Source organism: Eurypyga helias, unplaced genomic scaffold (assembly GCF_000690775.1).
Source record: "Eurypyga helias isolate BGI_N326 unplaced genomic scaffold, ASM69077v1 scaffold13399, whole genome shotgun sequence".
NCBI lineage: Eukaryota > Metazoa > Chordata > Aves > Eurypygiformes > Eurypygidae > Eurypyga > Eurypyga helias.
Window position 1 is genome coordinate 28,635 of NW_010271452.1, and position 13,530 is coordinate 42,164.

The 13,530-nt window shown below is 40.3% G+C and overlaps 1 protein-coding gene across 1 annotated transcript; it reads right to left on the reverse strand.

The window, feature by feature from the left end:
- Nucleotides 1-966: 966 nt before the first annotated feature.
- On the reverse strand, nucleotides 967-13,391 carry CPT1A (carnitine palmitoyltransferase 1A (liver); the record flags this gene model as incomplete). Its single annotated transcript, XM_010158822.1, has 11 exons — nucleotides 967-1,053; nucleotides 1,521-1,613; nucleotides 2,327-2,431; nucleotides 3,179-3,331; nucleotides 4,903-5,037; nucleotides 5,861-6,025; nucleotides 6,892-7,008; nucleotides 8,638-8,743; nucleotides 9,793-9,981; nucleotides 11,100-11,295; nucleotides 13,304-13,391. Coding segments are annotated over 11 exons (1,434 nt in total), but the record flags the coding sequence as incomplete, so codon positions are not given.
- Nucleotides 13,392-13,530: the final 139 nt, after the last annotated feature.

The following is a 13,530-nucleotide window of genomic DNA, read 5'->3' on the forward strand; positions in this document are numbered from 1 at the left end:
GAGCTTTGAGCCGAACTGCGCCGCATGGCAGCGGGGTTCAGGCTACTGGCGCCACATCAACCCAACGTGCAACTGGAAAACAACATCTGCGTCACCACTACTTCACCTCCTTCACCACTAAGTGTAAAGCAACTCCCAGCAGAAGCTTTTTTCCCCCCTGGGTTTCGGATCAATCTTCCTCTAAGGCACTCGCAGGAGCACAGGTCCGTTTATTCATGCAGAAATAAAATCAACCATGTGGCAAACGTGCTCCTAAGTAGTCAGGAAGATGTGGTACCTGCTGATTCAGGGACACATTTTACCAGCCAATGGAGCACGACCCAGTGTTTGGGTTTTTAGAGAAACAAGACATTTCTACAACCTGGTATGTTGCAGAGGGTTACAGCACGGTTGGGATTTTGTCTTTTCTCCTTTTTTTTGGTATGTTTTACAGAAATTACCTTTTAAAAAAAAAACAAACAAACCCAAAACCCACCAAAAAACCCCCCAATGAAGGTAAACAGCCACAAGTTTTGTCATTCACTGACATAAAGCAGATGATACATTGAAGGACATTCAGGTATTAATACAAAGCAAATCAAACCTTTTCTAGTAGTTACGACTGTGTTTCATCCCTTTGATTGTGCAACACAAATAGACTAATTTTAGAGTAAAAAAAACCCAAAAGCAAGTGTTTACAAATGAAGAGAAAACCGCAGGAGTTAGAATATACATGACCAGGCAATGATACTACACTTCATCCCTAGAAACGTACAAGATTAAGCATCACCCTTTGTGGAAACAAACTCTTCCAAACTACTGAAAAGTAAGAAATATTTGATACACTGCAAGGTTGTTTTTTTTTTTATAGAAGACGTTGACGCCGTTTCTTTGCCAGCTACAGTTTGACAAACCTTGCCCTTATTTCACAGTTCAGAAGAGTTCTCATCCCGACAACAGGAGATTCCTTGGCACCAATAAGGCAAATCACTTGGTACAGTTTATACGAAGGTTAAATAAACCCATGATGTCAACCATCGCTTTTTGGATGTTTTTGCCGAAACGATGAGAATCCTTTAAAAAAAACAAAACAAAAACACAAAACCAAAGACTTGTACTGTCCATCAACAGGAAGGAAACCTTTTAACACTTTGTGCTTTTGGAGCCTGCAGAATTAGGGCCTGTATTTTACCATAAAACAGGCAATTTAAACCACAAAGATTTCAATGCTATACACATTAATCCAGGCTTATGTTATTGCTAATTAATGAGCTCTTCGTTATGAATTAACTTTCCTACAGATAGAAGTGAGATCACCTTCTTTCCAAATCAGATGCTTTCTGTTCCTTTAAAACAGATGTGTTCTGGTACTGGTTTTTTATACAACATGTTACAAAAGCTACTTTTCAGAAGACAAAAGAATGTTCAGAAGGTAATCAACTAGTGCCCTAGAAGTACTGAAAGGGACAACGAGTAGAACAGTTTTATAAGCAGATATCAAGGACAGATTTATTAATCCATAGGAAAGGAATGACACTTACCGTCTCAGGACAAGATATTTTGCTGGAGACATGGAAATGGATGGAATTTTCATCCAAGATAATATAAGAAACACCATAACCATCATCAGCCACCTAGGGGAAGAAAGAAGAGAGACAGCCAAGCTTTAAACTTTCTCCTTCCATTCCTAAATTATCTTGTACAGAGCACTTAAAAAACCCACCCCAAACCCAACAAACACCACACACAGAGAGCAATCCTGATGTACTGAATCTCTTCAGCAAACCAAAGCACAGTTTTTACAGGGATACAAGAAATGACTAAGTGAAATGTAAGCAGGGTTATTTGGAAAGGCAGACACCTGAAGAAAGGAAATTAAAGAAATGAAGAAATAATAAGATCAATGCAGTTAATTTATCATCAGCACAAACAACCCTTTAATTCATTTGGAAACATAAACAAATCAAGTGTAGTTACTTTTACACATCCCAACCTTAAAACCTGGTTTAAGTAATGAGGCGTTTGTCACTGTAGTAACAGCCTCACCTACAGAAGCTCTGGGCACAGACAATGTGATAGAAACCACCACTTGATCAGATTTCTCGGCCATGGAGCCCTGTACCACATTTGACAACCGTGTGTTTCCTTAATAACAATCCGGTCTGTAGCAGGGTATGAGAAAAAGGGGATGCAGATCTTCCATGGGAAAGCACTAGACACATGCATTTAAAAGTGTGTGTGGTACCTCTGATGGGCAACACTGAGGTATTACGGATCTTACATGTTTAGACTGGTATAGTCAAAAGAGAACTGATTTGAAAGGAGTACTTGTCTTCAGCAAACATACCGGTCCGAAGCCTCCACCACAGGATAACATCTCGGGGTTCTTCTTTAGATCAATGTGCTGCTGTGGCGTCTGACTTGTTGACAGCCTCCAGGGCTCTGACAACACCTTTATGACACACGGAAGAGATGCAAGCAGGTTTAACACACTGCTGAAGAATGTGCACCTTTCTTAACAACTAGCCAAGGTAGGAAGCACTCCATAAGGCAATATTAAGGATAACTCCAGTTCCCATTTGTCACAAACGAGGGGAATGAACAATTGAGAAGGTTAAAAGAAACAGCTAAACTCATGCTGACATGCAAACTATGAACATATGAGGTGGTGATGTCAGTCCCTCAGAGAACATAAGTTCTTTCAAGAGAAATGTTACTTCAAATGGATTAATCTAGTCTATACCCTGGTAAATTCTGCCTAACAGTCTTCTTAACAAGATCATTAACGGCCATATTCAAATCCTGATAAGATACATCAAGTTAGAAGCTTGTAAATCTCGAACAATATACATGTATCTTGAGAGACTGCAGAAGCTGAAGGAAATGGGTTTGACTTAGCCACTGCTCACATTTAGGAAGACAAGCAGACAAATGTCAGTAGCTTAATTTGGAGGTAAGCTGGAACACATTTTTTATTATTAGAAAACATGAACCATAATTACTTTTATAAAACCCAACCTTAAAATCTAGTTTAACTAATAAAGCATCTGTCACGGTAATAAACAGTGACATTCATGTGTATTAAAAAACTAATTGCAATACACAGCTCCTTTAACTCACAGTAACTCAAAAGAAAGCAACACTAAGTAAACAAAAGATTCATTATGGTGATTAATAGGTATCCATACAAGTCACTTACTTCCTTAAGGAAAGGAGAATCTACAGCAAGGTACTTGGACACGACATACAGGCAGAACAGATGGCGGTCAATGCCAGCACCAGTCATGGCAAGACGATACAAGTGCTGATGTTTGGCAGCAGCAAGGCGAAAGAACTTCAGCTTGTTGTCTTTCTAACAGTGAAAAAAAGATGAAGACAAATCAGTTACATGAACTGGGTTGAGGAGGGAGATGCAGAAACTAAGTTACAGTGGTCTCTCTCAAGCCTGGAACACTTAAGGGTCAAGTACAAGACAACGCGTGCCACTAACACCAAATTCTAGTATCCTCTGGCTCTTCAACCCCATGTTGAAGCCTTCTCTTAAAAGCTCAGGTGCAGGCAATTCCAAAGCATCCCAAGTCAAACAAGGAGGAATCTTCTACAACTTAAGAGAAAAGGGAAGGGGTATGAGAGCAAGGACAGGTGACCCAGAAGGACAACAGAGTCGCTGTTAGCCACTGTATGGAGAAAAATCAGAGCAGCCAAAGCTTGATTAGAGTTCAAAGAGTACTGGCTGGTCAGTACTGTGAAGGGCAGCAAAAAGAGGTCCTCACAAACAGGGACGTAGACAAAAGCAGAGACGTTTAGTGCCCTCTTCGCTTCTGTCTAACACTGACGATGAGGCCTGGGACCCCCGGAGCCCTGTGTTGGAATACTGTGACTTGTTGCAAGTCAGCTGGGAGTTTCTCATCCACCTTTTTCAAGACTTGCTGCTCCAGGCACATAAGTCTACAGGGCTCCTGTAGTGTCTTACTATCCTTTACTCTCTTCAATCCATCTAGACCTCAAGTGTGATGTCCAAAACTGGACACACCACCTCGGCTAATGCTGTACTAGAAAGAAAGTGCAGAGACGTGAGACTACTAAAAATAAAAGGCAAGACTAACTAAAATGAGGGCTCCATTTCTCCCAATGGCATAGCACGTTTCAGTGTTCAGTCACTGGTTATTATAGGCCTAGGTCTCTTTCATTAGAACTTCTACTCAGGCAGCTGTCACTCAGGCCTGGATGCAATACCTTGACTGCATTTCCTTTTTAATAAAATCCTCCTTTTCAGATCAAATCTCCTTCAGCTTAGCAAAACCTGCAAATGTAACGATTTATTTCCTCACCTGTATCTGTTAAAACTGTGACTACAGTGGATTAAGGGACAGCCCTCAAGATGACTGTTTTCCACCCTTCCATTCTGACAGCAAACATTTTAACCAGTTCTGTCCAAGTTTTATCCAAACCAAGAAGTTTTCCCCATGACCACAGTTCCTTTGTTTGCTCAGCAGAACATCACAAGGAAGATTAAAAAGCCCGCTGAAATCAACAAGTAAGAGCAGCGACTTATTTCCTGTCAATACTACTTGCTTTCCTATGAGAAAGGAAAGTCTAACTGCTATGACATCACTTGTTTTACACATCTATATTTGAGTTTTAAAAGTCACAAAAATTTCACAAGTCATCTCAGTTTTCTGGAGTTCAGGACCTGTAAGAAATGGCATATTTGGCTAAGTTACTGCCAGTCTCTTTCAGTATAGCCTTGAATTTGTGCCATATTGACAGAAGATCTGGACAACTATGTTATGCTGCACCTCCTTCCTAAAAAAAACCACAAAGGCATCACTTTCAATGTTCAAATTTGGGAACTTCCACAGACATCTAGTGATAATTCACGTGCCTTATGGATTGCATAAGGCAACACCCCCATGAACTTACACTTTCGGTTGGGTCTTCCATGGTTCGAACAAAGTTACATGATTCAACAGTACATGAACGAACAGTTTCGGTCCTGCCTTCTCTGAACAAGCGTGTCATTGAGGCTTCGTATGTTAAAGAAAATTTTCCCATGTCCTTGAAAAGAGAAAAGTAAAAACTTAAAGATTTAGCCAGACTTAACGCCTCTTTCTTAATCAACAGTTCAAGGGAACCACACAGGATATGAATCACTATACAAATGAAACACAACAGTAAGTTTTTAGTAGCCCACCCTTAGCAGTCTTACCTAAAGATAATCAAGGCAAAAATGGCAGGATTATTAAGAGGATAGTGCTCAAAATAAAAGAGGTGGGTGCGTAATCAAACGGCAAGAAAGACCAAGTGGTCATCGCAGCCAGGAAAACTGGATGCTTTGAAAAAACATTTTGAATTACTTAAAAAGTAGAACAGTATCTCAACAGTGGCAGCTAGAAAGCAAGATGTAAGTCATGCAGGTTGCTACAGTGGTGTTTTCTGAAGGCACGTTACAGAGATGGTGAACTAACAGAAGAAAACACAGGCAGGCATTTCTTTTAATCCTGTGAGGGAGTGTCCAAGGCTACTGAATGAAGGGTGACTCCAAACTAAGTGATAGCTGTAATTTTGTTTGTCTAGATGGTAAACACAGCTACTAGAAGTATCGTATCTACTTCTTTCAAGTCCAAAAGGCCTAGGGATAGACCAACTAAACACAAGAGAAAATTTGAACAAGTGTCAATGCACCAACCTTTGGGCAATTAACATCCAGCTATTAACCTCCTTAGGGCTTGCACCAATTTGCATTAAAGTCTTTAATAACCTCATGCAGCAGTGCATAATTACTATGAAGTACTTCACACAGGCACATGTTTTAATCACAAACACGCCACACCCAAATTAATGAGATTCTGTTAAGCCAGAAACAGCCTGCTCTTCTTACCCGATAGTGAGCAAGCTGCAGGGCAAGTTGCACGAAGGCATCGGGGCTGGTTTTTGCTTTCTTTATTAGTCCCTTCCCAAAAGCATCAAAGAAAAACGAATAGAAGTCCACATCATCTGCAAGAGCTGTGGCGGTGCGCAGGGATCTCTCAATCACTTCTTGACACTAAAATAAATAAATACAGATATTCATATATATGCATTCGATGGCATTTGACAGAATGGTCGAAAAAGTGTGAGTATTTTTGTTAATTAACAAATGCTGCCTTTAGCATGCCAGGAACATCATTATCTAAATTATCTCCCTTTGGAGAAAGGGGAGAAGCTGTCTTTGCCAGAAAGTTAAAATTTAAAAAGCTGAAGTTTTAAAGCTAATACACATCTGGAGTCCAAAAATTGTATTTAAAAAAACCCACCAGCATTAAGACTGTTCAGGTCACCAGAACATAAAAGAATGACCCACAGAGGCAGGTTGGCAATGGCTCTGTGACTTCCAATGGGCCACACACGCTTAATTAAAAGTATTTACAATCATTACCTTTTTATTCAAAATTAAAACCCAAGTAGAAGATGGCAGTTTGTCTTGAACTCAGACAAAAAACACCCCACTAAAATCCAACCTCAACAGATGTGTTCAAAATTCTGTGTACCTAAAGAAGAGACAGCTAATCTCAAGGAACGCTGACAAGAACGTTTGTCATGACAGTAGTCATGAAGACTCAGCAACTTAAACTTCACTGTAATACAGTTACTATTTAAAACAGGCTTTAAAACTCAGCTTTAACATGTTGCCAACCATGTAATTTTCTAGTAAAAGGTGGGCATTTCCAGGCCAGAAATTTTAAAGAGTGACGTTAAAAACACCTGCTATACTTTTAAGAAACCTGAGTAATGCCCACACATGAAATACACATCTTACAGGACTCAAAGGAATTTCAAGCTGATTTATAGGATTATCAGTAGTTACTGAAATGACTTGACTGCTCAGGAAGAGAAGCTTCTTCCTCAAACCACTAGCTGTTGTGTACTTACTTCTTCTGGAATTTCCCACTGTAGTTTGGTAGGAATAGGAATATTTTGGTTGGAGTCTCCTTTGCAGTGCCCATCTTCCGAATAGCCCAGTTCAAGATACTCAGTGGCCATTACGTTCTGCAAAGAATGATACTTCCTCAGAATTGCAACACATTACGTATTGCTGTGGAATTGGGATTGCATTGCGGAATCAATATAACCCATTCTCGGTACATAGTGAAATACAACATACAATCCATTTCCAAATACTGAAAACAGCTGCCAGTGAAGCCCTATTTTACCTCTTATTTTAAGGCATTTTTATTTCTGTTCTGGGTGGGAAGAAAACCAGATGCACAAACACCTACACAATTAGACTGGTGCCTTCTGCTAGATGTTATGGAGTTAATCAAAGTGTTTTAATTTAAAACCCACCTCAACCTTACTAGTAGTAAAAAAAAGTCAGTTTTAAATTTCACAACCTTTCTTTAGAATCCAAATTGAACAATTTCTGCAAGTTTGTTAGCTGTCAAAACTTGTTCATCAAGAAACAAGTTTTCAGACTCAGTGCGTATCCCTGAAAGAATTTAATAATTTTTAAAATTTGTATCCCACCCAAAATGGCAGTTCGCTGTATACGTGCACTAGAGCCCTTGGGTGGAGAAGCAAACAGACAAAAAAGGCTCTGCCTGACAAAACTTCAAGTTTGTAAGCTCAAAGTAAAAATACCAAAACAAACACAAAAAACCCCAGAATTATCAATAGATTTGAATCTGCTCAGTGTGGAAAGAGCGAGCTTGACAAGAATCTATTGCATGTTCTATGCACACATTTCTAATCTCTTAATTTCATTTTCTCACTTAGTGGTCAGAACGTGCCAACTACAGATCTATAAAGACCTAATAACAGATAAACCAGGTAGGTTTTCATTTACAAGAAGTTATTTTAGTCATCTTAATTCTTAGTAGAAAAAGAACTAACAGTAAGTAGAGAGATATGAACCACAGCGTGTAACATCATTCATTAAACGATGACAAAGAAACTCTCCTCCACTGTGCCAGTCTAAACTGCGCTGCCAAGCCAATCTCGATTCAGCTTGGCCTTCTTTCCTCCCTGCTTACAGAATGCAGTGAACATTTTTTGTTCTTATACACATGGAAATATAGGTAGAATAACATAATAAAATCAGGAAATTACTCGGGGCATCAGTCAGGCCTGAGTCCCATTTGCACAAATACATAATGCAACCAGAATGAGGTAATGTTCATTAAATAGTTTTGAGTGATTTGGTCATAAAACTGTTTATGGGTTTAAGCTCCAAAAAGAATAAGAAAAAAAAAATGGTATTTTAGGTAATAAACTAAGCTCACGGTGAACAAACCTGACAAGAAGTGCATTTATTCCATTCACTGCAATTAAATACAAGAGATATTTTGAACTTTGTACCATTTCTTTAAATTCTGAAAGTAAGTGTGGGGTTTTTATAGCACAAAGAAAACTTCAGTTGTTCAGGGGTCTGTATACATGCAACATACAGTGCCATGTCAGAGGCACCTCTGGATTTAGACTGTGACAAACAGGGTAGATGGGGAGCTCTACCACTCTTCCAAGAAGACACCTACGCTCATTAAACTGCAATTGAAGGACAGCACCCTTTTGTTTTAAGCAAGTTTTGTGGGGTTTGTTTGCTTTTGTTTAATTCTGCAGTGTATACACAGGCCCACAGTCCCTCCTCAGAAATATGAATGCAAGGGATTAAACACCTACCTCCCACAGGTGTCCCACAATAGGAGCATCTGCCCAAGAGTGCTCAGCATTCAGCCCCACTCTGCCGTTTTTGAATACTACAAGAGTGAATGTTTTATCAAACCACCTACAAAAGAAACGGAGACTTCCTTACAGTTTTGCACATTTCAAAAGCATTTTTATACTGTAATTTCATCTCTTGCAAAAATTCACATTCCAACGCAGTGGCTCTTGGTTTTTCTTTTAAAACAACAGCTTATTTAGATAACAGACATAAAATCGGACCCCATGAAGTTCAACAAGGCCAAGTGCAAGGTCCTGGCCCTGGGTCAGGGCAAGGCCCAGCATCAATAGGCTGGGGAATGAATGGACTGAGCAGCCCTGCAAGGCAGGACTTGCAGACACCGGGGGATGAAACAATGAACACCAGCCGGGAACGTGCTCTTCCAACCCAGAAAGCCAGTCGTATCCTGGGCTGCAGAAGAAGCAGCATGGCTGGCAGTTCGAGGGGAGGTGATTCTCACCCTCTACTCCACCCTCGTGAGACTGCCCCCCAACCCCCCTGGTACCGCATCCAGCTTTGGCCTCAGTGCAAGACAGACACGGGCCTGTTTCAGCAGGCCCAGGGGAGGGCCTTGAAAATGGTCAGAGGGCTGGAACATCTCCCCCATGAAGCTGAGAGCTGTGGTTGTTCAGTCTGGAGAAGAGAATGCTCTGGGGCACCTTCTTGTGGCTTTCCAATATCTAAAGGGGGCTTATAGGAAAGACTGAGGAAGACTTTTTACCAGGGTCTGCAGTGACAGCACAAGGGGCAATGGTTACAAACTGAATGAGGGTAGGTTTAGATTCAGCATAAGGGGGCTTTTTTTGTTTGTTTTTTTATGATGAGGGTGGGGTGGCACTGGGACAGGTTTCCCAGGGAAGCTGTGGATGCCCCATCCCTGGAAGTGTTCAAAGTCAGGCTGGACAGGGCTTTGAACAATCTGATGTTGTAAAAGATGTCCCTTCCCATGGCAAAGGGGGTGGACTAGATGGTCTTTGAGAGTTGTTTCCAACACAAACAATTCTGTGATTCCATGAGGTTTATCAGCTTGTAAATACTCCTACGTATTAGCCACACAACTTAGTGAAATTCTGAAAAAAGAGAAGGTGTTTTCCACAAGGTCAATACCGTACCTGTCGTAACATCTGCCGTGCATTAAGGATTTTGCATATGTGTCTAGTGACCTCACTGGATCCTCCTTCCTGTACCCCTGCTCGATGTCATCCAATGTCACAAAAAATGCTGCTTTTTCAACAGCATCTAAGGACTGTTTGTTCTTCCCACGGCTAAAATACGCTTGACGAGCTTTAGCCCATGGTACTCTACAAAAAGAATTTGGTTTATAGTCAGGTTACGTGAATTTATCAATGTTTATCACCTTTAAGATCACTGAGACATTTCTCCTGCTTTTCATCAAATCTGAAGCAACCATATTAATTGCATTTAAACTGTATCAGCAGTGAAAAGTTCGAAAACACAGGTACAACATAATCCTAGGAACCCATGATACATGTTTGAAGCTTAACCCTCAGAAATTCAGCCACATGCAATACATATAGCATAGATCATCTCTGTTTATAACTGAGTAAAAGAAAATCTCTCTTATATGGAAGAAAACAGGAATAATAATGAAAACAAATCAACAGATATTAATATCCGTTATTGTAAGACCTAAATCCAAGAGTCTGGACAACTGTCAATAAGAAGTTCCATGGTAAACACCCAAAACTAGATCTAAAGTTAAAGAGGCCCCAAACAACATAATTTCAGTATGGTTGCACCACATTTATAAATGTATGTGGTTTTCCCAATGAAAAAACCCATTTCATAGGGTTTAAAACAGGAAGTGAGAAAAAGGCAGGACGCCTAGTAAAGCAGCATATTCAAATCCACAGCTCTTCCTCTCCCTTGACCAGAAACAGCTAGGCAGGTTGAACTATGTCACGATAAGTTTGAATTCAGTGATCTTGCACCTAGAACCAACTGAGTACACACTGCTTTATTCTGTAGCTGCAAGTCATGAACACCGAGGAACAGTTACTCGATGTCAATTTAAGATGTTCTTTAAAATGCTAGTGAGCCCCAGAATGGATATAAAACTCAGGTTGTTCAATGTGTGCAACACTGTAACACTTCCAATTCCTACTCTTATAATCACCACAATTAGACCAAACTTCTCCAGCTAAATATAGGTAACCTGTATACGGGGCTGCACTGCAAAATCGCTTTTAACTCCATGTAGTTAGAAATGACTGAAGAGCTGTTACACCTTAGCTTTATACAAAATCAGTGAACAAGGTGTAATTATCTGACTGCAGACTACTTTCAAGTTCCAAAGCCAACATTCAGTTAGTATGTTATGCAACTACTTGTTAGTATATCCATTAGTATGCAATTTGCAACTATTAAAATAAATTTAATGAAATAATAACCCCCATACCTATCTCCTGCAGTAAGAGCTGCTAGTTTCTCTTCACCAGCCTGAGGCTCGGAATCATCATCAAGAATTCTTTGCATCTGCTGTTCAATCTCGCGGGGTTTCAGCAGCCTCCCATCGTGGTACAGCCACACTTTGAAGTAACGGCCCTTATGATACACAACGATGTGTTTGCTGTCTTTCACATGCTGGAGAGTATCTGCAATGGCAATCACTGATGTGAAAACAAAGCTGAAGTCTCAAAACACTAATGCACTAAGAACCATCTAATGCCGGCCGCGTGCACTACCGCTATAGCCACAGCTGATTTATTTTAGCAAAGTAATAAACAGCGTGGAATAAACTGCTTCCCCATGTTGTTCCAGCACAAAAATTCCTGCATGAAACAAATACCCAGATTTGATAATATTTTGTGTATATAGCACCACCAGTTGCCCTGCTGCTGGCCAATATTAAGCAACTAAATCTGTATTTCTCAGTCTGAAAAGTGAGCACTGGTCGTGCAGTCTGGTCAAGCAGTCAGCACAATTACACTCTAGGTAAGTCTGAGCAAGGGTACTTTTGAATCATCGACATTCAAGAGCTAGACAACTCAGAATATAATCTGTAAGGGGTCTTAAAGAGCCCAGATTTGGTACCATAAGCCTTTGTTCAGAGTTACCCCGTCGGATGCAGAGTGAAACCTCACATCCATGGCCAAAAGGTGCAGTGCTATGGAAGGCAGCGAAGCAGAAACCTCGGCCGTACGTTTTTCTGTCGTTAAGGTTTAACGTGGATAAGCCTGAACTGAGTCACGACAGCACCGTATCAAAGCACAGATTAAGGCTTCTGCAGCAGCCAGGAAAAGTCACTGATGAAAACGAGACTGAATTCCTTTATGTACATCTGAAGATGCCTGTACCACGCTGCATGGGTTTCCTATTAAAAAATGGAATGGAAAGACATAAAGGCTCTTCCCTGCTTCCAAGAAGTGGTTCAATCCACAGAGTGTTTGGTGAAAAGAAGATTAAACAACTGCTTAAGTGACAGGGTACAGTGTCCATTAAGATTTTACCACCAATTAACATGAAGACATGTCACAGAATTTTTTTTTTTAATATGCTTTTCCTTTAGGAACTGTATCATACATAATATTTACAATATAATTTAAATCAGGGGCTCAGGATTTTCCCAGATTCTACTCATGAGAATCAGGGAAAAGCATCTTTATGACTCACTTATCCTCATACAGAGTGACAGAAGTTGTTTTTGCTTTAAAGAAACAGAAACAATGAAAAACTGAAGAAGTAGAATAGGAAACATGAAACGCTTAGGAGGAAAACAAGGTAATTTTATGATGCTGACTGGGCTTTAATTTGAAAGACTTTAAGCAGGAGAAACTGAGGAGAACCATTAACATATGGTTATATGTTTTTAAAAACCTTTAATCTTGACTTTTTAAAATCAAGTGTTAGAGTTAGAATGGGCCACTTCTATGCTTCTGTGCAAAACTCATTTCAGCCTAAAAGAACATCAAATCCACATCTAAATGCAAACACTTCACACCTTTTATTTTAATGAGGACAGGGAAGGGGCAAGGGTAACACTTTCAGTACTTGAAGTATACCAAACAACAATAGCTTATACACTACATTTTTCTAACAGAGACTTTACAACCTGCTAGCCTAATTAAGCTACTAGTTCATGATCAAGGACGAAGCCCATCAGGGATCTGTTTTTCTCCATTCTGCAGATAAAGGGAGCTGAGGCTTAGCTGGGAAATAATTCCTGAATAATCTACCAAAGGCCCAGCAGCAGAACTGAAAGTAAAATCCTTACCCGAAACAGGCAGCTGCTGACCCACTAGCCAGCATCACTTCCCCATGTGACAGCCCATACATACATTCCCAACAGAGCTGAGTAACCAATGACCCCTTGCATTCCAAATTCCTAGTGACTGTCAGGATAACTCTGCCAAATGCTGCATTTCATTCCGGTGCTGCCACAATGATGTAGTGCTGGATAAACGCGTGAACTCAGCTCTAAGAGGCTCTTCAGCACATAAGCAAGTCAAAGAAATCTGGATATAGCTTAAGCTTTTTTAGAAAGCACAACAGAAGTCTCCACTCAGACCAGACACATTCCTGGAAACATAGGATTTTAGCAGAAAATACCCCAAAAACTCAATTCCATTAAGATGTTTATTCTCCCTGACTGGCCCTGCTTACCTGATTCCTCTCCTGGGATACGGGAGGTATTAAACATCCGTTCCCACTGTGCTGAGCAGAGTGGAACAGTAGATCCCATCAGAAGAATCTGTGCACAAACATACATTAAAGTGTAGATTTGCACATACAATTAGCAAATTAAAAAGAAAAAACAGCACCTAGTTAAAGACAGGCTGTAGAAGATTTATACATCAAGTCAGGCTTCCCCCCTCCCACCCCACCCCACC